Below are 26,543 nucleotides of genomic sequence, written 5' to 3' on the forward strand. Positions count from 1 at the left end.
GCTTTTAGTTTTTTTGCGCCTCTCATGTGGAATAATCTCCAAAACTCCTTAAAGGGATATTTCATGAATTTGGCAATGATGCCCTTTATCTACTTCCCCAGAGTCATATGAACTAGTGGATACCATTTTTATGTCTCTGTGTCCAATATGAAGGAAGTTAGATATAGTTTCGCAAGCCAATGCTAACTAGAGTCAGCGCAATGACTGGAAGTCTATGGGTATCTGCTAGTATGCTAGTAGATACCCATAGACTACCAGTCATTGAGGTCATAAAGTCTGTCTGTGGTATGAATACTTGGTTGAACTGTAATGCATAAACCAGCTACCGTCTGAATGTACACATAATGCTATACTGATTTGTATTATTCAAAATATAGTTATTCTACATTAATGTTATATAAATACCAGAATTAGTATAATATCCTCCAATATTCTATATGTGCAACTTGTTATGGTATTTGGGTTGCTATAACATTTGGTTTGAAGTGACACTGAGGATTTGAGCATGCTTTTGGAAGCATCCTGCCATCCTACCACTCCCATGGGTTCACTAGCAGTGATGCTAATGCTGGCAGTGGGGTAAGTAAATAAAGAAAACTAAGCCTTATTTTTGGTAATTGTCTCTCAGGATCAATGAACGAATCAATTTTTTCAATAAAATAAAATGTTTAGTCTACGTCCCCTTTAATTAGCAAAAACTAAATGATACTACAATCAAATGATGGTAAATCAGCGTTTTAGTATTAATGTGGATTGTCCTTCAGAAAAAAGCTGCACATTATTTAAGGGAAGATTTTTGTTTAACAAAATATGCAAATGAACTGTAATGTTGCTAAAACAACAGTCTGTTTTGGATCTTTTTTATTTCAGATAACATTATTTACATGTGTAATTATGTTTTAATAAGTTATGTTAATGTTCTGCAAGTTTGTTCTTGGGGCCAAAATGACCCCAGTTGGTAAAATATGTTGGTAGCATGAGGGTTAATGAATCTGCTAAGAATCATCAGCATGATGTCATGAACATAGAAATAAAATGAATAGAAAGGGGGTCTCCATTCAAGTCAATGATGGCATAATCACACTTTCCGTAGCCGATGTGAGCAAGACCTTTAAATAGATCAACATTCACAAAGCCGCGGGGCCAGACGAATTATCAGAACGTGTACTCAAAGCATGTGCGGACCAACTAGCAAGAGTCTTCACTGACTTTTTCAACCTCTCCCTGACCGAGTCTGTAATACCTACATGTTTCAAGCAGACCACCATAGTCCCTGTGCCCAAGAAAGCGAACGTAACCTGCCTAAATGATTACCGCCCCGTAGCACTCACATCGGTAGCCATGAAGTGCTTTGAAAGGCTGGTCATGGCTCACATCAACACCATCATGCCGGAAACCCTAGACCAACACCAGGGTTGTGGGTTCAATTCCCACGGGGGGACAGTCAAAAAAAAAAAATGCATGAAATGAAATGTATGCATTCACTACTGTAAGTTGCTCTGGATAAGAGTGTCTGCTAAATGACTAAAATGTAGTGCCCACAAAGATCATCATTAACCTGTTAGGGCTAAGGGGCAGTATTGACACGGCCGGATAAAAAACGTACCCGATTTAATCTGGTTACTACTCCTGCCCAGTAACTAGAATATGCATATAATTATTGGCTTTGGATAGAAAACACCCTAAAGTTTCTAAAACTGTTTGAATGGTGTCTGTGAGTATAACAGAACTCATATGGCAGGCCAAAACCTGAGAAGATTCCATGCAGGAAGTGGCCTGTCTGACAAGTTGTGTTTCATCTTGGCTCTTTTTATTGAAGACTGAGGATCTTTGCTCTAACGTGACACTTCCTACGGCTCCCATAGGCTCCCAGAGCCCGGGAAAAAGCTGAACGATATCGAGGCAGCCTCTGGCTGAAACACATTATCGCTTTTGGCAAGTGGCCGATCAGAATACTATGGGCTTAGGCGCGTGCCCGAGTCGACCGAATGCTTTATTTTCTTTCGTCTGTTTACCTAAACGCAGATTCCCGGTCGGAATATTATCGATTTTTTATGAGAAAAATGGCATAAAAATTGATTTTAAACAGCGGTTGACATGCTTCGAAGTACGGTAATGGAATATTTCGAATTTTTTTGTCACGAATTGCGCCATGCTCGTCACCCTTATTTACCCTTTCGGATAGTGTCTTGAACGCACGAACAAAACGCCGCTGTTTGGATATAACTATGGATTATTTTGAACCAAACCAACATTTGTTATTGAAGTAGAAGTCCTGGGAGCGCATTCTGACGAAGACAGCAAAGGTAATAACATTTTTCTTATAGTAAATCTGACTTTGATGAGTGCTAAACTTGCTGGGTGTCTAAATAGCTAGCCCTGTGATGCCGGGCTATCTACTGAGAATATTGCAAAATGTGCTTTCACCGAAAAGCTATTTTAAAATCGGACATATCGAGTGCATAGAGGAGTTCTGTATCTATAATTCTTAAAATAACTGTTATGCTTTTTGTGAACGTTTATCGTGAGTAATTTAGTAAATTCACCGGCAGTGTTCGGTGGGAATGCTAGTCACATGCTAGTCACATGCTAATGTAAAAACCTGGTTTTTGATATAAATATGAACTTGATCGAACAAAACATGCATGTATTGTATAACATAATGTCCTAGGGTTGTCATCTGATGAAGATCATCAAAGGTTAGTGCTACATTTAGCTGTGGTTTGGGTTTATGTGACATTATATGCTAGCTTGAAAAATGGGTGTCTGATTATTTCTGGCTGGGTACTCTGCTGACATAATCTAATGTTTTGCTTTCGTTGTAAAGCCTTTTTGAAATCGGACAGTGTGGTTAGATTAACGAGAGTCTTATCTTTAAAATGGTGTAAAATAGTCATATGTTTGAAAAATTGAAGTTTTTGCATTTTTGAGGAATTTGAATAACGCGCCACGGGATTACACTGGCTGTTGAGTAGGTGGGACGCAAGCGTCCCACCTAGCCCATAGAGGTTAAGCTAAGGACCCTGGGACTAAACACCCCCCTCTGCAACTGGATCCTGGACTTCCTGACAGACCACCCCCAGGTGATAAGGGTAGGCATCAACACTTCTGCCACGCTGATCCTCAAGACTGGGGCCCCTCAGGGGTGCGTGCTTAGTCCCCTCCTGTACTCCCTGTTCACCCATGACTGCGTGGCCAATCACGACTCCAACATCATCATTAAGTTTGCTGACGACACAACAGTGGTAGGCCTGATCACTGACAATGATGATGCCAGGTCAACAACCTCTCCCTCAATGTGAGCAAGACAAAAGTAGCTGATAGTGGACTATAGAAAAAGGAGGGTTGAACAGGCCATTAACATAGACGGGGCTGTAGTGGAGCAGGTCAAGAGTTTCAAATTCCTTGGTGTTCACATCACAAACAAACTATCACGGTCCAAACACACCAAGACAGTTGTGAAGAGGGCACGACAACACCTTTTCCCCCTCAAGAGGCTGAAAAGATGTGGCATGGGTCCCCAGATCCTCAAAAAGTTCTACAGCTGCACCATCGAGAGCATCCTGACTGGTTGCATCACTACTGTTATGGCAACTGCTCGGCATCTGATCGTAAGGCGCTACAGAGGGTAGTGCATACAGCCCAGTACATCACTGGGGCCAAGCTTCCTGCCATCCAGGACCTATGTACTAGACGGTGACAGAGGAAAGCCCAAACAATTGTCAAAGACTCCAGTCACCCAAGTCATAGACTTTTCTCTTTGCTACCGCATGGCAAGCGGTACCAGAGCGCCAAATCTAGGTCCAAAAGGCTCCTTAACAGCTTCTACCCCCAAGCCATAAGACTTCTGAACAATTCGTCAAATGCCGCCCCCCCCCCCTTTCTTTTTACACAGCTGCTACTCGCTGTTTATTATTTATGCGTAGTCACTTTACACTTACCAACATTAACATATTACCTGGACTAACCTGTACCCCCGCACATTGACTCGGTATCGTTACCCTCTGTATACAGCCTTGTTATTGTTATGCCATTTTCTTGTGTTACTTTTTTATTGTATTTTTTTACTTCAGTTTATTTAGTAAATATTTTCTTAATTCCATTTCTTGAACTGCATTTTTCGTTAAGGACTTGTAAGTCAGCATTTCACAGTAAGGTCTACACCTGTTGTATTCGGTGCATGTGACAAATACATTTGATTTGATTCAATCATATTGATCTGTATAGTAGTATTGGGACAGTTTTGGGGACAGATTAAACCTAGTCCTGGACTAAAAAGCAGCATCACCATCACACAAAACATTTCCAAACACTACTGATCATCCCTTAGAAAATATTAGCTAGATTAGGTCGACACCTGTTGTATTTGGTCTACACCTGTTGTACCTGTTGTATTTGATTTTATTTGATAATGGGTGGACTGGCAGAAATTGATGGTACCCATGATGCCAGGAAGTAAAAGCAGGAAGTGTACCCTTCAATATCCTTCAATCCTAGTTCCGGAACTCCAATTTGAGCAGCAGCAGCTGAAAAATGAGCTCCTACAAATATTGAAATTTACATGGTTTTTAGAGTGAAGTACATCGGAAAAAAGCAAAAGAAAACTGCAAGACTGAATAGGAGAAAAAACAAGCAACAAACAAAGAAGATAGGCTTTTGAAAAATAACTATTTTTCATAAAATTGTAGTTATCTTAGCAAGCTGAATTGTTTACCAGTTGCTAAGCAGTTGCTAGGGACTCTTTTGGAAGAAGCTAGCTAGCTAACGAAGAACAACAAAGAATATCTAGTTAACAGAAGAAAAGAAAGAGAAAATCAGGACAGAAGAAAAAGGATATCAAAGTGAAACAGTTCTCTAAAGACACAGGAGACAATAATACAAGAAACAACACTTCTGTAGCTTGTCAACTATGTGTCTGTCTATCCCTGTTCTCTCCTCTCTGCACAGGCCATACAAACGCTTCACACCGCGTGGCCGCTGCCACTCTAACCTGGTGGTCCCAGCGCGCACGACCCACGTGAAGTTCCAGGTCTCCGGCAGCCTCTGGAACTGCCGGTCTGCAGCCAACAAGGCTGAGTTCATCTCAGCCTATGCTACCCCCCAGTCCCTAGACTTCCTGGCGCTGACGGAAACATGGATTACCACAGATAACACTGCTACTCCTACTGCTCTCTCTTCGTCTGCCCACGTGTTCTCGCATACCCCTAGAGCATCGAGCCAGCGGGGTGGTGGCACTGGAATCCTCATCTCTCCCAAGTGGACATTCTCTCTTTCTCCCCTGACCCATCTGTCTATCTCCTCATTTGAATTCCATGCTGTCACAGTTACCAGCCCTTTCAAGCTTAACATCCTTATCATTTATTGCCCTCCAGGTTCCCTTGGAGAGTTCATCAATGAGCTTGACGCCTTGATAAGTTCCTTTCCTGAGGATGGCTCACCTCTCACAGTTATGGGTGTCTTTAACCTCCCCACGTCTACCTTTGACTCATTCCTCTCTGCCTCCTTCTTTCCACTCCTCTCCTCTTTTGACCTCACCCTCTCACCTTCCCCCCCTACTCACAACGCAGGCAATACGCTTGACCTCATCTTTACTAGATGCTGTTCTTCCACTAATCTCATTGCAACTCCCCTCCAAATCTCCGACCACTACCTTGTATCCTTTTCCCTCTTGCTCTCATCCAACACTTCTCACTCTGCCCCTACTCGGATGGTATTGCGCCGTCCCAACCTTCGCTCTCTCTCTCCCGCTACTCTCTCCTCTTCCATCCTATCATCTCTTCCCTCTGCTCAAACCTTCTCCAACCTATCTCCTGATTCTGCCTCCTCAACCCTCCTCTCCTCCCTTTCTGCATCCTTTGATTTTCTCTGTCCCCTATCCTCCAGGCCGGCTCGGTCCTCCCCTCCTGCTCCGTGGCTCGACGACTCACTACGAGCTCACAGAACAAGGCTCCGGGCAGCCGAGCGGAAATGGAGGAAAACTCGCCTCCCTGCGGACCTGGCATCCTTTCACTCACTCCTCTCTACATTCTCCTCTTCTGTCTCTGCTGCTAAAGCCACTTTCTACCACTCTAAATTCCAAGCATCTGCCTGTAACCCTAGGAAGCTCTTTGCTACCTTCTCCTCCCTCCTGAATCCTCCTCCCCCTCCCCCCCCCCTCCTCCCTCTCTGCGGATGACTTCGTCAACCATTTTGAAAAGAAGGTTGACGATATCCGATCCTCGTTTGCTAAGTCAAACGACACCGCTGGTCTTGCTCACACTGCCCTACCCTGTGCTTTGACCTCTTTCTCCCCTCTCTCTCCAGATGAAATCTCGCGTCTTGTGACGGCCGGTCGCCCAACAACCTGCCCACTTGACCCTATCCCCTCCTCTCTTCTCCAGACCATTTCCGGAGACCTTCTCCCCTTCCTCACCTCGCTCATCAACTCATCCTTGACCGCTGGCTACGTCCCTTCCGTCTTCAAGAGAGCGAGAGTTGCACCCCTTCTGAAAAAACCTACACTCGATCCCTCCGATGTCAACAACTACAGACCAGTATCCCTTCTTTCTTTTCTCTCCAAAACTCTTGAACGTGCCGTCCTTGGCCAGCTCTCCTGCTATCTCTCTCAGAATGACCTTCTTGATCCTAATCAGTCAGGTTTCAAGACTGGGCATTCAACTGAGACTGCTCTTCTGTGTCACGGAGGCTCTCCGCACTGCTAAAGCTAACTCTCTCTCCTCTGCTCTCATCCTTCTAGACCTATCTGCTGCCTTTGATACTGTGAACCATCAGATCCTCCTCTCCACCCTCTCCGAGTTGGGCATCTCCGGCGCGGCCCACGCTTGGATTGCGTCCTACCTGACAGGTCGCTCCTACCAGGTGGCGTGGCGAGAATCTGTCTCCGCACCATGCGCTCTCACCACTGGTGTCCCCCAGGGCTCTGTTCTAGGCCCTCTCCTATTCTCGCTATACACCAAGTCACTTGGCTCTGTCATATCCTCACATGGTCTCTCCTATCATTGCTATGCAGACGACACACAATTAATCTTCTCCTTTCCCCCTTCTGATAACCAGGCGGCGAATCGCATCTCTGCATGTCTGTCAGACATATCAGTGTGGATGACGGATCACCAGCTCAAGCTGAACCTCGGCAAGACGGAGCTGCTCTTCCTCGCGGGGAAGGACTGCCCGTTCCATGATCTCGCCATCACGGTTGACAACTCCCTTGTGTCCTCCTCCCAGAGTGCTAAGAACCTTGGCGTGATCCTGGACAACACCCTGTCGTTCTCCACTAACATCAAGGCGGTGACCCGATCCTGTAGGTTCATGCTCTACAACATTCGCAGAGTACGACCCTGCCTCACACAGGAAGCGGCGCAGGTCCTAATCCAGGCACTTGTCATCTCCCGTCTGGATTACTGCAACTCGCTGTTGGCTGGGCTCCCTGCCTGTGCCATTAAACCCCTACAACTCATCCAGAACGCCGCAGCCCGTCTGGTGTTCAACCTTCCCAAGTTCTCTCACGTCACCCCGCTCCTCCGCTCTCTCCACTGGCTTCCAGTTGAAGCTCGCATCCGCTACAAGACCATGGTGATTGCCTACGGAGCTGTGAAGGGAACGGCACCTCCATACCTTCAGGCTCTGATCAGGCCCTACACCCAAACAAGGGCACTGCGTTCATCCACCACTGGCCTGCTGGCCCCCCTACCTCTGAGGAAGCACAGTTCCCGCTCAGCCCAGTCAAAACTGTTCGCTGCTCTGGCACCCCAATGGTGGAACAAGCTCCCTCACGACGCCAGGGCAGCGGAGTCAATCACCACCTTCCGGAGACACCTGAAACCCCACCTCTTTAAGGAATACCTAGGATAGGATAAAGTAATCCTTCTAACCCCCCCCCCCCCTTAAAAGATTTAGATGCACTATTGTAAAGTGGTTGTTCCACTGGATATCATAAGGTGAATGCACCATTTTGTAAGTCGCTCTGGATAAGAGCGTCTGCTAAATGACTTCAATGTAAATGTAAATGTAAATATGTGCTGTGATTTGTAAAGTCAACTCAACTGACATTACAAATAGCCACATCATTTAAATGAACATTCTACATTACCATGGCAATCCAGCATCAGTTGATAGAACATTCCAAAATACCATGGGAATTATTGCATCACAATACAAGGTAGACATTGCGAATGTACCCATGAGTTTATCAGTCAAATTGCCAGGGTTAGCGCTTCCAAGCCCATTCTATTCATTCTATTTCTATGGTCAAGAACATCAGGGTGCGAATCGGCATTCAAAACTAATCAAGGACTCAACAAGTTCCAACAAGTAAAAGAATGCTGAATAAAATCTAGAATAATCTATAAATGATTTACTCTAGCTCCACTTCGAGGACTTATTAATAGATGTCTCAGCTTCATTGTGGAAAGTTGCTTTCGTCAAAGGGCAAGCATTTATAACCCTCACACTTTCAGCTCTCTCCATTCATTCCTTTTAATTACAATGTCACAGGCCAGGCCTGCGTACATACATCATAGCCAAGTTCTTGGAGCTCTTCCAACACTAGCAGGCTCTCTCTCAAAGGCCAATTAGCTAGAGCTACACAGTCCAGCACAGTGTTGCAGACACAGCTCCTGTTATTTCCGTGTTGGGAACAGCTTCAAAAAGCAGTAGAACCAGAGCCTGTGTTTGTCAGCAGAGTCGTTCTGTGTAATGGGGACAACTGCTAAAGAAGGGATGGGTGTGTGGAGCTGGCGATCTGCTCAGGGCTCCCAATTCCAGGGATCTAGGGACCAATTATCAGTTCTCATCTCACATTGGAGGCCTATTCTTTTTAACGATGACCGTTGAAAGCTAACATCTACCAATGGCTGGCAAGATAAAACAGCATATGGGTCTTTCTATAAATAAAGGGACCAACTTGTGACATCAGGGTCAAAATTCCTAAATGGTTTGATAATAATAATAACAATAATATATTATAATCAGTAAACTCTTAAAACAGTGTGTGTGTGTGTGTGTGTGTGTGTGTGTGTGTGTGTGTGTGTGTGTGTGTGTGTGTGTGTGTGTGTGTGTGTGTGTGTGTGTGTGTGTGTGTGTGCAAACTAGACATCACATTCTTGCTTCCTCTGTCCTTGTTTCCTCCACTCCTTGCCTCTCATTGTAACTCCATTGGAGCCCGAGGGGAGGAACCTTCCCCCAATGTGCTTTGAGAGGGAGGTGAGGAATGGAGGACACAAGGGGAGAATCTCAATGGCATTTCCTTCACTCTTCACGTCCTCTCTCCTTCTGACCATCTCATCCAATGGGTTTTGAGAAGGAGACAACAAATCAAAGAAATGCAATTGAGACAGAGGAAGTAAGTATTTGACAGCTATGAACATGTTTTTACAGGGCCAGACTGATTGGCTGAGCTACCATAATACCCATGGCCTGTCCAGAAACAATCCCTAGCCCCTACTACCCAGAGTCTAGACACTTGTGGAGCTCTGAGAGGGATTGATGCGTGGTGACATGGTGAGAGCTCCACCTCACCCTCTGATAGGCTTAGTGGAATTTTGGCGGTATTGCTCTACACCTGTCCAAATCTGTCCAATGCTCTCAGTGTCTAGGGGGAGGGGTTAGGGGTTGTTTCTCCATGGTACCCCACAACCCTTCAGGTGTGTGGTGGACCTACAGCACGACACTTGAGGCATTGGTTGGATGTTTAATTCCATTGATATACACACACAGATTTGCACAGGTGTAAGTTCCACACCCACGGCACTCTATCAGGCTAATCAGACTGGTCTGAGAAGCTGGAGACCTGCCGTAAACAGTGAAAGAATATATTTACATTTATACTATTCTCACCTTTGCTTCATTCGAGCTAGTTAGATGTGCAACCACTGACTAACTATAGCTAGGGGCATATCTCAAGTCTAGCAATAGATACTGTTGTTTATTAAGATAACCAATGGTTAGCTAGGTAGCTAGAATATACAGTGCATTCGGAAAGTATACAGACCCCTTCCCCTTTTCCACATTTTGTTACATTACAGCCTTATTCTAAAATGGAATCAATCCATTTTTTCCCTCATCAATCTATACACAATACTATTATGATATAAGGCGAGACCCAGATTCAGACACAGGAGGCAGATGGTTGGAGTCTTACAATATTTATTAATCCAATAGGGGAAGGCAAGAGAATGGTCGTGGACAGGCAAAAGGATCAAAACCAGTTCAGAATCCAAAAAGGTACCGAAGGGCAGGCAGAATCAAGGTCAGGCCAGGCAGGATGATCAGGCAGGCAGGAAAGAAGTCCAGAGTAAGGCAGGGGTCAAAACCGGGAGGACTATCAAAAAAGAGAATAGAAAATGGAGTATGGGAAATACAGGTTGACTTGACTAAACATACAAGACGAACTGGCACAGAGAGACAGGAAACAGTGACAAATACACTGGGGAAAACAAGCGACAACTGGAGGGGGTGGAGACAATAACGAGGACAGGTGAAACTGATCAGGGTGTGACAAATACTCCATAACGACAAACTGAAAACAGGTTAAGTTATTAAAAATAAGTTATTAAAAATAAAAAAATGAAATACCTTATTTACAATAAGTATTCAGGCACGCCGATACAACTATGAGACTCGAAATTGAGCTCAGGTGCATCCTGTTTCCATTGATCATCATTGAGATGTTTCTACAACTTGATTGGAGTCCACTTGTGGTAAATTCAATTGATTGGACATTACTTGGAAAAGCGCACACCTGTCTATATAAAGTCCCACAGTTGACAGTGCATGTCAGAACAAAAACCAAGCCATGAGGTCGAAGGAATTGTCCGTAGAGCTCAGAGACAGGATTGTGTCGAGGCACAGATCTGGGGAAGGTTACCAAAACATTTGTGGAGCATTGAAGGTCCCCAAGAACACAGTGGCGTCCATCATTCTTAAATGGAATAAATTTGGAACTACCAAGACTTCCTAGAGCTGGCCACACTGCCAAACTGAGCAATCGGGGGAGAAGGGCCTTGGTCAGGGAGGTGACCAAGAATCCGATGGTCACTCTGACAGAGCTCCAGAGTTCCTCTGTGGAGATGGGAGAAACTTCCAGAAAGACAACCATCTCTACAGCACTCCACCAATCAGGCCTTTATGGTAGAGTGGCCAGACGGAAGCCACTCCTCAGTAAAAGGCACATGACAGCCCGCTTGGAGTTTACCAAAAGGCAGTTGAAAACTCTCAGACCATGAGAAACAAGATTCTCTGGTCTGATGAAACTATTTGGACTGAATGCCAAGCATCATGTCTGGAGGAAACCTGGCACCATCCCTACAGTGAAGCATGGTGGTGGCAATATCATGCTGTGGGGGATGTTTCTCAACAGCAAGGACTGGGAGTCAGGATCGAGGGAAAGATGAACGGAGCAAAGTACAGAGACCCTTGATGAAAACCTGCTCCAGAGCGCTCAGAACCTCAAACTGGGACGAATGTTCACCTTCCAACAGGACAACAACCCTAAATGCACAGCCAAGACAACGCAGGTGTGGCTTTGGGACAAGTGTCCGAATGTCCTTTAATGGCCCAGCCAGAGCCCGGACTTGAACCCGATCAAACATTTCTGGAGAGACCTGAAAATAGCTGTGCAGTAATGCTCTCCATCCAACCTGACAGAGCTTGAGAGGATCTGCAGAGAAGAATGGGAGAAACTCCCCAAATACAGGTGTGCCAAGCTTGTAGCGTCATACCCAAGAAGACTCAAGGCTGTAATCGCTGCCAAAGGTGCTTCAACAAAGTACTGAGTAAAGGGTCTGAATACTTATGTAAATGTAATATCCATTTTTATTGTTAATACATTTGCAAAAATGTATTTAAAAAAACTGTTTTTGGTTTGTATTATGGGGTATTGTGTGTAGATCGAGGGGGGGAAATGATTTAATCTATTTTAGAATAAGGCTGTAACATAACAAAATGTGGAAAAAGTCAAGGAGTCTGAATACTTTCCGAAAGCACTGTATCAATCAGCTAACCATTTACAGTAACAGCAGTTCATTAATAAGTCAATACACACTAAATCATATGCAGAAATGGAGAAATCTTACCTTATACTGGCACTGTGGCATGGTATGAGCAGCTATTAATCAATGAATTAATAGACCATAGATTAATAGAATGGAGTTAGAAGGGTGACCTCCTACTAAAGGACAGGAAGTGTTGGCTGCGCACTTGAGCAGGCATTCCACATTAAACCCTACACACATTTGAACATCAACATGCACAAAAAAAAAAGATTTCTCTTCAAAAATGTATAAACAAGCCGTTTTCACATTTCCGATTGATCCATTTTAACGATGAAAACAAATTATCAAAATGTACATGGACCATAATCTTACCTCAGGAATCTTGATTTAATGTTGTCCATGAAGTAGGCTAATTATCTTGACCGCCGTAACAACAGACACCAAAACTGTCTGTCATTCCTCGAGATCAACATTATTCCCACACTTTGGCTGTTGTTAAATCGCATGCAGTATCACACAAGCTCTTTATCACATGACTGTCATTCAGAAAATCCTTTCCTGAATCAACTGATGTGGCGCGATAATGTCCCAACGTAACTAAACAGCTAGACATCAAATGCGCATCAAACTACTTTTATATTTTTGAAGAACCCCGTTAATGACAGTATTGATTTTAGTTTTATTAATCATATTTGTAAGGATGGACGCTGGAGACGAGAAGCAGGTACAGGGAGTGAACATTTAATAACCACGGACAGGAACAGAATACGGACAGCGTCTGGACAGGGGAAACGGATATGATGCTGACACGGCGATGAAACCGAGGAAACAGACAGATATAGAGAAGGCAATCAAAACGTGAAGGAGTGCAGGTGAGCCCAATGAGCGGTGACGCTCATAATAATGGTGACAGGTGTGCTCTCGAGCGCCAGAGAGGGAGAGCAGGAGCAGGCATGACAATATTAAAGTTACTATTTCTGTTTGAAGCATTGGATTTTTCAATCACATACATTATTTTGGATATGTGTGCACATGAAAACTGTTTACACACCGTAACATAGGGAGATACGAAATGCTACGAGGTTACAATACACTTCCGAGATCTCCATACCAAAAAAGAGACAGACAGCAATATCCAGGAACTTCACGTGATCAAGGTCAATGTGTAATTCAATTGTTAAATGCTGAGTATATGATATAACTACAAACAACAGTATCATACATTTTTAAACATAGGTTTTGATTAAACTTTTGAATTATATTGAATGTATTTACCTTCCCCCTTTATATCATAATTTATTCACATGAAGAATAAAAAAGTCAAATTATTATTAATGACTTTGTAAGAGCTCCAAACAGACTGCAAGAAATGCTCACTGGTACCCTCTTTTATAGAAAGACACACATATATTAATTGAACCTGACCAAATTTGATGTCATACCAATAGCCAATAGATGTAGTCAGAGAATATAATAATAATTCATTAGGTGACACAAAGTACAGATGTAGGATCTTCATGTGATCACTCTTTTGTTGCTAAGAATTTTCCTGCACGGCAGGAAATGCAACATTTTTGTTTATTTCAGTTATAAAAAGTATTCTATAGTTTGTAATTTCCACTTTGAAATTGTGACACACACAAGGAAATTATTATTCAGTATTTTTGTTTTCACAAATCTGTAATTGATTCCATTGTCTGTTTTATTGCTTGAGATCTTAGGCAAGGAACAATCCCAATGTATGTATCTCAATACCTACAAACTGTAATAAAACTTGAACTTAAACTGTGAAACAAAAAAAACAGTTATCTTAACGTGCTATAATTTGTTTGTGTTTTTTAGAGTCAACTGCCTTCCTCATTGGTGAAGTAGTACCACTACCACAGAACTACAGAAACGGCCTCCACATTCAGGTGAATAATCCTGTAATGGGTAGACTGGCAGGATTCATTACATTTCTAAGCCCACTACTCCGAGGTCCCATCAGGCTCACCTCGGTTGGGCAGGCGTGTTGTAGCACCGCGGTGAGGGAGCCCGTGCCCGTCTGTTCCCACTTGTCGGCCATGTGGTTGACCTCCTCCAGCTTCTGCTTGCAGCTCTTTTGGGTGTTCAGCAGCGTCACCTCATAGAACTCCTGGATATCTGTGGAAAAAATGACAGATTCCCATTTGATCATTTACAATACTTAGAAATGTCCCTTGAGAGGAAATATGGATGGAAACAGACACTTGACAAGCCTTTCACTAATTCCAATATAATTTCAGTGTAAGCCGGCAGACTTCCGTTTACGTCAACATGCTGCGTTTCAGATGTACATGGAAATGGGGGTCTTTGATTAAACACAGGATTACTGCCTCATTGGCCATCAACCAAAATAAAAGGGGGCAATCTGTGAAATTGGATTGCTGGCACTGACATTAGATGCTATAGCAGAAGAACAGCACCAACGTATGGCCAAATTCTCTTGTCCGGTACAACTGGGAACCCTCCTAAGAGGCAGAGTAAGTCCAAAGTTCTGTTGGAGACTGTCCCAAATCTGTCCCAAATTCATAGTTATTCATTTGCTCTGGATATCTGCACGGCATTGCATATATAGAGAATTCACCGTCACTGAATGCAAATTTGAACCGAATTATAAAGTACAAACTACATTAGTCTACAGGGCTGTATCAGTGCTACGCAGGTTCTCAGGATAAAGAAACCATGAACAAACAAAGAGCAAATAGCTGTAAGTAGAAAATATATCTGCAACTCTGCTCCCAGTCCTTAGCCTTAGTGAAGACTAGAAGCTGATGTCTCTTGTTGAAGAAGCAGTCAACAATATTCTGTCAAGAAGTCCAAGCTAGATCCATTTGGACAGCTTGTGCCACCAGCAGTCGGGTGTGCACTGAAGCAGCTTGGTCAACGCTGTTTTTTTATAATTCGGCCTCAATTATATGGTGAAAATGTACTTATGAAATTCATTGTTTTATTAAATTATTCCAACAAATCTTTACATGCTGTTACATTAGGCTATTATTTGGATACCGGAGCGTTATAATAATTTACAAATGTTCAGAAAATCATTAACACATGATCAATAAATGGTTTCTAAATGATAGTTATTATTAGGTGTTACCCCAAAATACTTGATGGCCCAGTTCTTGCATAATGTATTAACTATGCAGTAGGCAATTGGCAAACGTTGCTCTTGAAGTGGGTCTCCACAGCCAAGAGGTGTAATTCACTTCAAGACAGTCAACAAAAGTAAAGCTATTCACTTGAAACCCTAATCTTTTTGCATGAATTCAACACTGGAAGAGAATTCAAACTCCAACATTCCATCTTACAAACAGTTTGATACACAACACTCATTCACTCAGTTTGATACACAACACTCATTCACTCAGTTTGATACACAACACTCATTCACTCAGTTTGATACACAACACTCATTCACTCAGTTTGATACACAACACTCATTCACTCAGTTTGATACACAACACTCATTCACTCAGTTTGATACACAACACTCATTCAACGCTGATTGGCAAACACCATGTTTTCTACATACAACACAAATTGTAGTGATTCCTTCTGGTCTTGTGTGTCATTTAATCCAAAGAGAGTGTTGTGTGTCTTGTGTATCATGTGTGTCTGGTTGATGTCTTGTGTGTCATGTGTGTCATGTGTGTCTGGTTGATGTCTTGTGTGACGTGTGTGTCTTGTGTGTCGTGTTGATGTCTTGTGTGTCGTGTTGATGTCTTGTTGATGTCTTGTGTGTCGTGTTGATGTCTTGTGTGTCGTGTTGATGTCTTGTTGATGTCTTGTGTGTCGTGTTGATGTCTTGTGTGTCGTGTTGATGTCTTGTGTGTCGTGTTGATGTCTTGTTGATGTCTTGTGTGTCGTGTGTGTCTGAAGACTTCGCTCTAATAGCAACGCCATCTTACTTCGGCGGAAGGTTATAGCAGGATTCACTTGAGTGGCGGATCCTTGAAATAGAACAGCTTTAGCACTGCTAAGAGCAGGGCCGTGCACAGACCTTTTGGGGGGGCAGGTCCTCCAACAACCAAAAAATTGCACCCCCCCCCCAAAGAACATTACGCAACCGCGGTCAGAGACTCGTTGAGCAATTATGACTTTGATTATTCAGTTAAAAGCAATAGATGGCCACATCTTAATGGCTTATTAAATGACACATATTTAACGCAAATTTAATGACAACTGGGTTCAGGACAACCACGACAAAAACTGTATACAAAAAAATCTAAGTAATAAAAGGGCACTTTAGAGACTAGAAAGAAGGGCAAATGGGCATGTGCTCTGCACTGGCAGCGCTGATCTGTGCACGTGCCTGCACTGTAAAAAAAAAATCAAGTAGTTCAACTAATTATTATTAAGTAACTGGTTTCACAGGCTTTTTTTTTTGCTTACTCAATATTTCGGTCCAAGTGTTACCTGAACTGAAAAAAATTGGTGGTCCAAACTTAGCTCCAACATGGTTTGCTTGTTCACCAAGAATGGTCTAACAGTAACTAATGCAGACATTTTTTGAAGTAAATAAACCACACACAAAGGGGCTGTTTCCTGGACACAGACTAAGCATAAAAGAAGGACAAACTGGTTTGCTTTCATGGAGGACTGGCTTGAATTGTAAGGATGACCACACAATTTATTTTCATCATGAGACAAATCTATTGGTTTTCTACCCAAAGTTACAAAGGAAATGTTGAGATCTATTTGGTACTGTCATACAACTTTGTGGTAAATAATGCAGGAAACTTATATTACACATTTCTTTGAACAGCGAAAGAAATACCATCAACAGATTCACAGGGAATACATTACATAGAATGGAGAAGCAATACTCCAAGCCGCAGCTTCATACTACTTGTTAAACACAGAGAACTGATACTGTATATTGGGTTGTTGTGGTGGGATTGGCATGGGTAGGAAGAAATTTGGTCTAAATCAGATATTAGGTACTATATTTATTGAATATTATCTGAATCCTATAAATTAAAAAATGTACAATTTGGGTGCAATCAATTAGCTTGTCCTAAATGAAATACAATAAAAAAGAAAAATTGTTTCAGGAATGCCAATCGTACCTGTTTCTAAATACAGAAACAATTTAAGAACAATCTGAGATGGTGGGTGTCATGGCTTGCTGAAATGACAGGAAATGACTCATAAGAAGTACTTCAAGAAGCAATTGAAATTCCAAGTCCAATATTTTGTAATAGAGAAGCATTGAGGAAAATCAGAATTTTGGTTTACCTCCTGACTGGGAAAGTCAGTTGCACAACTGAATGAATTCAACCGAAATGTGTCACATTTAACCTAACCCCTCAGAATCAGAGGGGTGCGGGGGGATGCCTTAATCGACATCATCGGCGCCCGGGGAGAAGTTGTTGTTGGGTGTTTAACGGCCTTGCAGAAGGGCAGAACAGCATATTTTTCCACCTTGTCAGCTCTGGGATTCAAACTAGCTACCTTTCAGTTACTGGCCCAACGCTCTTAACCGCTAGGCAGCCTGCCACTGCAGAATTGGCTGAATTTAAATGTAATTGACCCAAACCTCGAAAATGGTACAGAAATGAATTGTATTGGAGATGTGCTTCACTCACCCAATGGTTGGGCATTTCACCCTCATTGAAAATAGTTATAAAACAGGGCGAATTGAAATGGAATTGACACCAATCCTGACAATTGTATGACTCTAGAAGAATAATTAAAGACTATATCATTAAAATACTGATGTTGCACATTGACTCGGTACCGGTACCCCCTGTATATAGCCTCGTTATTGTTATGTAATTTTATTGTGTAACTTTTTATAAAAATGCTTACTTTAGTTTATTTAGTAAATATTTTATTAACTCCATTTCTTGAACTGCATTGTTGGTTAAGGACTTGTAAGTAAGCACTTCACGGTACGGTCTACACCTGTTGTATTCGGCGCATGTGACAAATACAATTTGATTTGATTTGATTCAATCATAGTGATCTGTATAGTAGTATTGGGCCGGTTTCGGGGACAGATAAAGCCTCGTCCTGGACTAAAAAGCAGCAACGCCATCACACAAAACACTTCCAAACACCACTGAGCATCCCTTAGAAAAGATTAGCTAGATTAGCTCATACGGTAATAATGTAGGTGGACAAATACTTGTTATGCAATCGAAGAATCGTTAATTAATAACAAAGGCAGACCTTTCAAAATAATAGCTGCTGCATGTTCAACAAAAGAAACTGAACCCATAACAAGTCATCTTTCGCAGCAGTCCAGAGGCTCGTCTCCACAGACAGAACCCAAATTTACATTTAAATGGAGGTCAATGACAACAAGCTATTTGCATTCATGACAAAACGTTGGGAGTACAATAGTTTAGTCCCTGCTCTCCAAACCACATGTTTGTGCGAGTCCATCATATACTGCTAAGAATTAGTGTTATATGTTTGCTGAGAAACAGGTTGGCAAATTTGAAAGGCACTACACACAGTATTTGTGTAATAAACCATTGGCACGAATGCCTCTTTTCGCATTGTATGAAATACAAGAAGATAAACACACCTCATTGAACCGAAATGTATGCAAATCCCCTAGACTCATTGAGTGCCAGTGAAGTGTCGTATGGGGATTGGATACCCTGAATTTACAAAACAAATGCAGAATTCTCTTAGTCACAGCCATCTTAAGATTCAATGTGAGATGCACATGTTCTACTAGCCAACAACACTACACAGCACCGTATTTTGTCAAACCTTTCATCAGGTTGTATAGGCAACATGATAAGATTCAGATGATCTGTATTGTCCCATTGCAGAGCAATTTGGTTGCAGCAGTCCAAAAGCATAAAAAAAATAACAGATTGTGTGCTGTATTTCCCTGTTTAGTGGTTTTTCATTGTAATTGTGCAAATGGATAATTCAGATATATTTTTATATAATAAATATGTACAACTACCCTCTATACTAGGAACTCATTTGAAACACAAGCTACTTGACAAAGTTTCCTTTCATTCAAATTCATTCACTGTCTTATCTGCAGTTGCCAAATAGCTTATAGCTGAATAATTGCATTAACTAAAAGGCCTACATGCAACTTCCTGTATAATAGTGGCCCATATTCAAACAAACAAAATGTTAAAAAGTAAAAGTAGCACACGGGGTAACTTACAGTGCAGTGAAACTTTGCTTGTCTCCATAGACATCCCGAGCGCTGCCGGTCCCTTGAAGCAGTGTGCTGTGGGAGCACCAGATGCCCATGCAACAAAACAGCAAGCCTACTCCTCCGGCAGGCCGCCTGTTCAACTTCAATAGAGACAATGACCTTGCACCCCGGGCAGCCCTCGCACTCCGACAGCTGATTTCTAATGCAGCCCTGTGTCTGATAATGTGCTTAACGCTGCCATGCTGCGCAGAATCCCCCTTCACAACCCCTCTCACACACCTCTACACAGTGTGGACATGGGTGCCCCCTTTTCATAGACAGTTGAATCTACAAGTGCCGGCGGGCACTGGCAGTCACACTCTTTGTCATGGGAGAGCAGGGGATGTATGGGGGGACCCATAGAAGGGATGGCAGCCAGGTGGGGGTATTTCAGACACTTGGCTCATGCATGAAGGGCACACATAAGCCTGTGAGGACAGCTTTAAGTGGCTGTGTAGCGCCGGGGTGGAGGGCCACCGGCTTCCGCACAGGGCAGACTTCTTTCCTGGCTGTCACACAGTCAAACGGGGACAGAGAACAACCCCACACTTAGGCCATAAGGATATTACCTACTCCTGGAGAATAGCTTGAAATTCAAATCACAGCCTATGCTAAGGTATGCCTGATGATTACTTCCAACATACTGAATGTAAAAGCATGGGCGATTAAATAGCCTTTCTGAGATAGCTACAAAATACTGCCTTATGGCATCACACGTAAACCCATCCATAGACTTGCTGTAGTTTCAGGGGAGTGTAACATGCTAATATGCTGATCTGAAGGTATTTTATGCTGCATTACATTAGGAAACAAGACGAGTCCCAGGGATTTTCTTCACTGCCTGCCGCAGTGGATTTTTCCACAGTTTTTGTGGATTACTCAACATAAAGCTGTAAAACAAGGCTACAGTGAAAACTCCCTCAACATTGTCCCCTAGTCCTACACTATACCAAAAATAAATATTACGCAACTTACTCGATATTTCTTCTTTATTATTCTGCCACCATACTATATTTGCTCAAAATATATTGATTTGGTTTGGTTCAATGTTGACAGGGGAAAGACAGAAAAAGCACACAGACAGCTGACATATCAGCCACATACATACAAGCACTGGGAAGAGTGTGTGTAACAGGGAGAATGATTCTTTCTCTGTGTTTCAGCAAGGTGTGTTAAGTCAATATCACATTAGAAACAGGACAGGTGACGTCTTCCTTAGTAAATCGTTCCATTAGCGTGTGGCAGCCCGCACTCTGTTCTGTTGGGAGTATTTTTTACAGCTCCGATTGCACAACAGCACTTATGATGCCTCCCTTAGTTGTTGTCAGCTGTGACACCTGAGGCCCATTGAAGGAGCCGTGTTGAAGGGTGTGTGTGTGTGTGTGTCTGTGAACAATACATCTCATCATGCCATAAAGGCCCTGAGCAACAATGGAAACAACACACCCTTAACCTTCTGAACCACAATAAGCCCTAACCAGTGTTTAATTTGAGGAGGATCCTGCGGGAACAGGATCAGGGCACCTCACCATTTTGGACTGTTTCATTCCAGAACTTATTTGGCCGGATCCAGTAGTTCTCGTGGAATGAAAATACATTTCACTTTCTGCAATGTAAACATTTTAATAAAAGCGATCAAAGTTAAATCGAGTTGCCTGTTTGTTAATCCCCCCCCCCTCCCTGATATTCTAAGAGTTGCTTCGGGTTGGGTCGGCCCGGGCTTATGGTTTGCGCAACATAGTAACCTATGTTTGAGACCAAGGAGCGGCCGTGGCTGTGTGAGCACGCCTGTATCTCTCACAGAACTAGATTGAGATTGTCACGTCCTGACCAATATTTAGGTATTATTTCTATTATATTTGGTCAGGACGTGGCAGAGGTATATTTGTTTTGTATTATGGGGTTTTGTGTGTGGTGTAGTGGGGTGTATTAGTTTGGTATAGGTTCTAGGTTTGTTTTTCTATGTGTAGTTTTGGGTGCTGGACTCTCAATTGGAGGCAGGTGTTTCTAGTTGCCTCTGATTGGGAGTCCCATAAGTAGGTGTGTGTTTGTTTGGTTTTCGTGGGTAGTTGTTTTTGCACTGCGTGTTGTGTGCCTGCAAAACTGTTCCTGTCGTGTATATTGGTTTCCAGTGGATGCGTTACTCCTTTTTTGAATTAAAACATGAGCATCCATATTCCCGCTGCAGTTTGGTCTATTCAACACGGCTCTTTTTGTGACAGAGCTAAACTTTCTTTCCATGATCTTTCTCTCTGCTCTGATAGAAATTAGCCTGCAACTCTTATCTCACCAGCATTGCACTTCAGAATTTATTTCCTTACATACTGAACAACAATATGAACGCAACATGTAAACTGTTAGTCCCATGTTTCATGAACTGAAATAAAAGATCCCAGACATTTTCCATAACACACAAAAAGCTTATTTCTTTCAAATGTTGTGCAGAAATTTGTTTACATCCCTGTTAATAAGCATTTCTCCTTTGCCAAGATAATCCATCCACCTGGCTATTGTGGCATATCAAGAAGTTGACGTGGACGGGTTGCTGAGGAGTATATCTGTCTGTAATAAAGCCCTTTTGTGGGGATTTTTTTTTTTTTGATTGGCTGGGCCTGGCCCCTCAGAGGGTGGGCCTGGCTCCCAAATTGGTGGGCCTATATACCCTCCCAGGCACACCCGTGGCAGCGCCCTTGCCCAGTCATGTGAAATCCATAGATTAGGACCTAATGAATTTATTTCAATTGACTGATTTCCTTATATGACCTGTAACTCATTCAAATCTCCGAAATTGTTGCATGTTGTGTTTATATTTTTGTTCAGTATAGAATCAAAGGTTTCTGGAGGAGCAGCAACACCCCTGATACATTTGCCATAGTTACTGCTGTCTGTTTCATCAAGGCGCTTGATGGTTTTTGCGACTGCACTTGAAGAAACGTTCAAAGTTCTTGAAATGTTCAGGATTGACTGACCTTAAAGTCTTAAAGTAATGATGGACTGTCATTTCTCTTTGCTTATTTGAGCTGCTCTTGCCATAATACAGACTTAGTCTTTTACCAAATAGGTCTATCTTCTCTATACCACCCCTACCTTGTCACAACACAACTGATTGGCTCAAACACATTAAGAAGGAAAGAAATTCCACAAATTCAACTTTAAAAAGGCACACCTGTTAATTGAAATGCATTCCAGGTGACTACTTCATGAAGCTGGTTGAGAGAATGCCAAGAGTGTGCAAAGAGGTCATCAAGTCAAAGGGTGGCTACTTTGAAGAATCTAAAATATGGTTACTACATGATTCCATATGTGTTATTTCATAGTTTTGACCTCTTCACTATTATTCTACAATGTAGAAAATAGTAAAAATAAAGAAAAACCCTGAAATGAGTAGGTGTGTCCAAACTTTTGACTGTGGTAATACAGTTGAAGTCGGAAGTTTACATACACTTAGGTTGGAGTCATTAAAACTCATTTTTCAACCACTCCACAAATTTCTTGTTAAACTATAGTTTTGGCAAGTCGGTTAGGACATCTAAGTAATTTTTCCAACAATTGTTTACAGCCAGATTATTTCACTTATAATTCACTGTATCACAATTCCAGTGCGTCAGAAGTTTACATACACTAAGTTGACTGTGCCTTTAAACAGCTTGGAAAATTTCAGAAAATTATGTCATGGCTTTAGAAGCTTCTAATAGGCTAATTGACATCATTTGAGTCAATTGGAGGTGTATCTGTGGATGTTTTTCAAGGCCTACCTTCAAACTCAGTGCCTCTTTGCTTGACATCATGGGAAAATCAAAAGAAATCAGCCAAGACCTCAGAAAAAAAATTGTAGACCTCCACAAGTCTGGTTCATCCTTGGGAGTAATTTCCAAATGCCTGAAGGTACCACGTTCATCTGTACAAACAAATGTACGCAAGTATAAACACCATGGGACCATGCAGACGTCATACCGCTCAGGAAGGAGACGCGTTCTGTCTCCTAGAGATGAACATACTTTGGAGCGAAAAGTGCAAATCAATCCCAGAGCAACAGCAAAAGGCCCGGTGAAGATGCTGGAGGAAACAGGTACAAAAGTATCTACATCCACAGTAAAACGAGTCCTATATCGACATAACCAAAAAGGCCGCTTAGCAAGGAAGAAGCCACTGCTCAAAAACCGCCATAAAAAAGCCAGACTAAGGTTTGCAACTGCACATGGGGACAAAGACTTTTTGGAGAAATGTCCTCTGGTCTGATGAAACAAAAATAGAACTGTTTGGCCATAATTACCATTGTTATGTTTGGAGGAAAAAGGGGGACGCTTGCAAGCCGAAGAACACCATCCCAACCGTGAAGCACGGGGGTGGCAGCATCATGTTGTGGGGGTGCTTTGCTGCAGGAGGGACTGGTGCACATCACAAAATAGATGGCATCATGAGGAAGGGAAAATTATGTGAATATATTGAAGCAACATTTCAAGACATCAGTCAGGAAGTTGAAGCTTGGTCGCAAATGGGTCTTCCAAATGGACAATTACCCCAAGCATACTTCGAAAATTGTGGCAAAATGGCTTCAGGACAACAAAATCAAGGTATTGGAGTGGCCATCACAAAGCCCTGACCTCAATCCTATAGAAAATTTGTGGGCAGAACTGAAAAAGCATGTGCGAGCAAGGAGGCCTACAAACCTGACTCAGTTACACCAGCTCTGTCAGGAGGAATGGGCCAAAATTCACCCAACTTATTGTGGGAAGCTTATGGAAGGCTACCCGAAACGTTTGACCCAAGTTAAACAATTTAAAGGCAATGCTACCAAATACTAATTGAGTGTATGTAAACGTCTGACCCCCTGGGAATGTGATGAAAGAAATAAAAGTTGAAATAAATAATTCTCTCTGCTATTATTCTGACATTTCACATTCTTGAAATAAAGTGGTGATCCTAACTGACCTAAGACTGGGAATTTTACTTGGATTAAATGTCAGGAATTGTGAAAAACTGAGTTTAAATGTATTTGGCTAAGGTGTATGTAAACTTCCGACTTCAACTGTATATAGACAGGTGTGTGCCTTTTCAAATCATGTCCAATCATTTGAATTTACCACAGGTGGACTCCAATCAAGTTGCAGGAACAGCTTAAAGATGATCAATGTAAACAGGATCCACCTGAGCTCAATTTCGAGTCTCATATCAAAGGTCTGAATACTTATGTAAATAAGTATTTTCCCTTTGTCATTATGGGGTATTGCGTGTAGATTGATGAGGGAAAAAAATTATAGAATTTTAGAATACGGCTGTAACGTATGTGGAGGACAGGCAGCCCCCGATGATGCGTTGGGTTGACTGCACCACGCTCTGGAAAGCCCTGCAGTTCCAGACGGTGCAATTGCCATACCAGGCGGTGATACAGCCCGATAGGTTGCTCTCAATAGAGCATCTGTAGATGTTTGTGAGGGTCTTAGGGGCCAAGCCAAGTTTCTTCAGCCTCCTGAGGTTGAACTGTCCCCAGTCCACCTGGCCGTGCTGCTGCTCCAGTTTCAACTGTTCTTCTTGCGGCAATGGAGCCCTGACCTGTTCACCGGACGTGCTACCTGTACCAGACCTGCTGTTTTCAACTCTCTAGAGACAGCAGGAGCGGTAGAGATACTCTGAATGACCAACTATGAAAAGCCAACTGACATTTACTCCTGAGGTGCTGACCTGTTGCACCCTCGACAACCACTGTGATTATTATTATTATTTGACCCTGCTGGTCATCTATGAACATTTGAACATCTTGGCCATGTTCTGTTATAATCTCCACCCGGCACAGCCAGAAGAGGACTGGCCACCCCTCATAGTCTGGTTCGTCTCTAGGTTTCTTCCTAGGTTCTGGCCTTTCTAGGGAGCTTTTCCAAGCCACCGTGCTTCTACACCTGCATTGCTTGCTGTTTGGGGTTTTAGGCTGGGTTTCTGTACAGCACTTTGTGACATCAGCCTATGTAAGAAGGGCTTTAGAAATACATTTGAAATTTGATTGATTGAAGAGGCGTTATTGCGCCTTCTTCACCACACTGTCTGTGTGAAGGGACCATGTCAGGTTGTCAGTGACGTGCACACTGAGGAACTTGAAGCTTTTGACCCTCTACTGTAGCACCGTCAGTGTGGATGGGGGCTTGCTCTCTCTGCTGTCTCCTGAAGTCCACGATCAACTCCTTTTTGTTGATGTTGAGGGAGAGGCTATTTTCCTGGCACCACTTCACAAGGGCTCTCACCTCCTTGTAGGCTGTCTCGTCATTGTTGGTAATCAGGCCTACAAATGTTGTGTCGTCAGAAAACTTGATGATGGAGTTAGAGACGTGCGTTGGCATCTAGTCATGGGTGAACAGGGAGCACAGGAGGGGGCTGAACACACTGTGGGCACCCTCAGTGTTGTTGCCTACCTTCACCACCTGGGGTCAGCCTGTCAGGAAGTCCAGGACACAGTTGCACAGGGAGGGGTTCAGACTAGATTTTTTTCCTTGAAGCGGGAAAATAACGTGTTTAGCTTATCCGGGACGGCAGCATCAGTGTTCGCGACATGGCAGGCTTTCCCTCTATAATCCGTGCTTGTCTGGTATCCCTGCCACATACTTCTTGTGTCTAAGTCGTTGAATTGAGACTCCATTTTGTCCCTGTACTGTTGTTTTTCTTCTTTGATTGCCTTACGGAGGTCATAGCTGGTCTGTTTGTACACGGCCATGTTAAATGTGGTGGTTAAATGTGGTGGTTAAATGTGCAGTTTTGTGCAGTTTCTGCCTATCTCTCCACAGTTTTTGGTCTGGATAAGTTCAAATGGTCACAGTGGGACCAACATCCTCTATACACACACACACACACTCACACACACACACACACACACACACACACACACACAAACGCACACGTGCCCAACACACGTGTGGAACACACACATGAAGTACACACAAAGGGGCCTCATTCCTCAATATAGACATAGAAATTGTTTGAGCAAAAGTATGGATCTGTTGCTGCTATATAAACTACCAGCCGGTAAAATGAGTTATTATACGAATTAAGAATTTGTTTTAAAATCAAATCCTTGACGGTGCTCTGCTCTCTCATATGATCATGTATGACTTTTCGTCTGGTCATAAACGAATGATGCCTTTTGACAGGTTTTAAACTACACTGAACAAAAATATAAACGCAACAATTTCTATGATCTTACTGAGTTACAGTTCATATAAAGAAATAAGTCAATTTAAATTAATTAATTACGCCCTAATCTATGGATTTCACATGACTGGGAATACTGATATGCATCTATTGGTCACAGATACCTCAATTTAAAAAAGTAGCGGCATGAATCAGAAAACCAGTCAATATCCGGTGTGACCACC

At 42.7% G+C, this 26,543-nt stretch overlaps 1 protein-coding gene across 12 annotated transcripts in view; it reads right to left on the minus strand.

Moving 5' to 3' along the window:
• Nucleotides 1-26,543, minus strand: part of LOC106603804 (disks large homolog 2) — a 319,358-nt gene that overhangs the window by 265,414 nt on the left and 27,401 nt on the right. For 11 of the 12 annotated variants that reach the window (XM_082974733.1, XM_082974735.1, XM_082974732.1 and 8 more), the window contains exon 3: nucleotides 13,981-14,129. In XM_082974733.1, coding sequence (XP_082830859.1) covers nucleotides 13,981-14,129 — 149 coding nt within the window. Of the gene's footprint in view, nucleotides 1-13,980; nucleotides 14,130-19,149; nucleotides 19,270-26,543 lie in introns of those variants that run through there. The other variant, XM_045717312.2, reaches the window with a different exon arrangement.

This window comes from Salmo salar, chromosome 04 (genome assembly GCF_965601325.2).
Source record: "Salmo salar chromosome 04, fSalSal1, whole genome shotgun sequence".
In the NCBI taxonomy this organism is placed as follows: domain Eukaryota; kingdom Metazoa; phylum Chordata; class Actinopteri; order Salmoniformes; family Salmonidae; genus Salmo; species Salmo salar.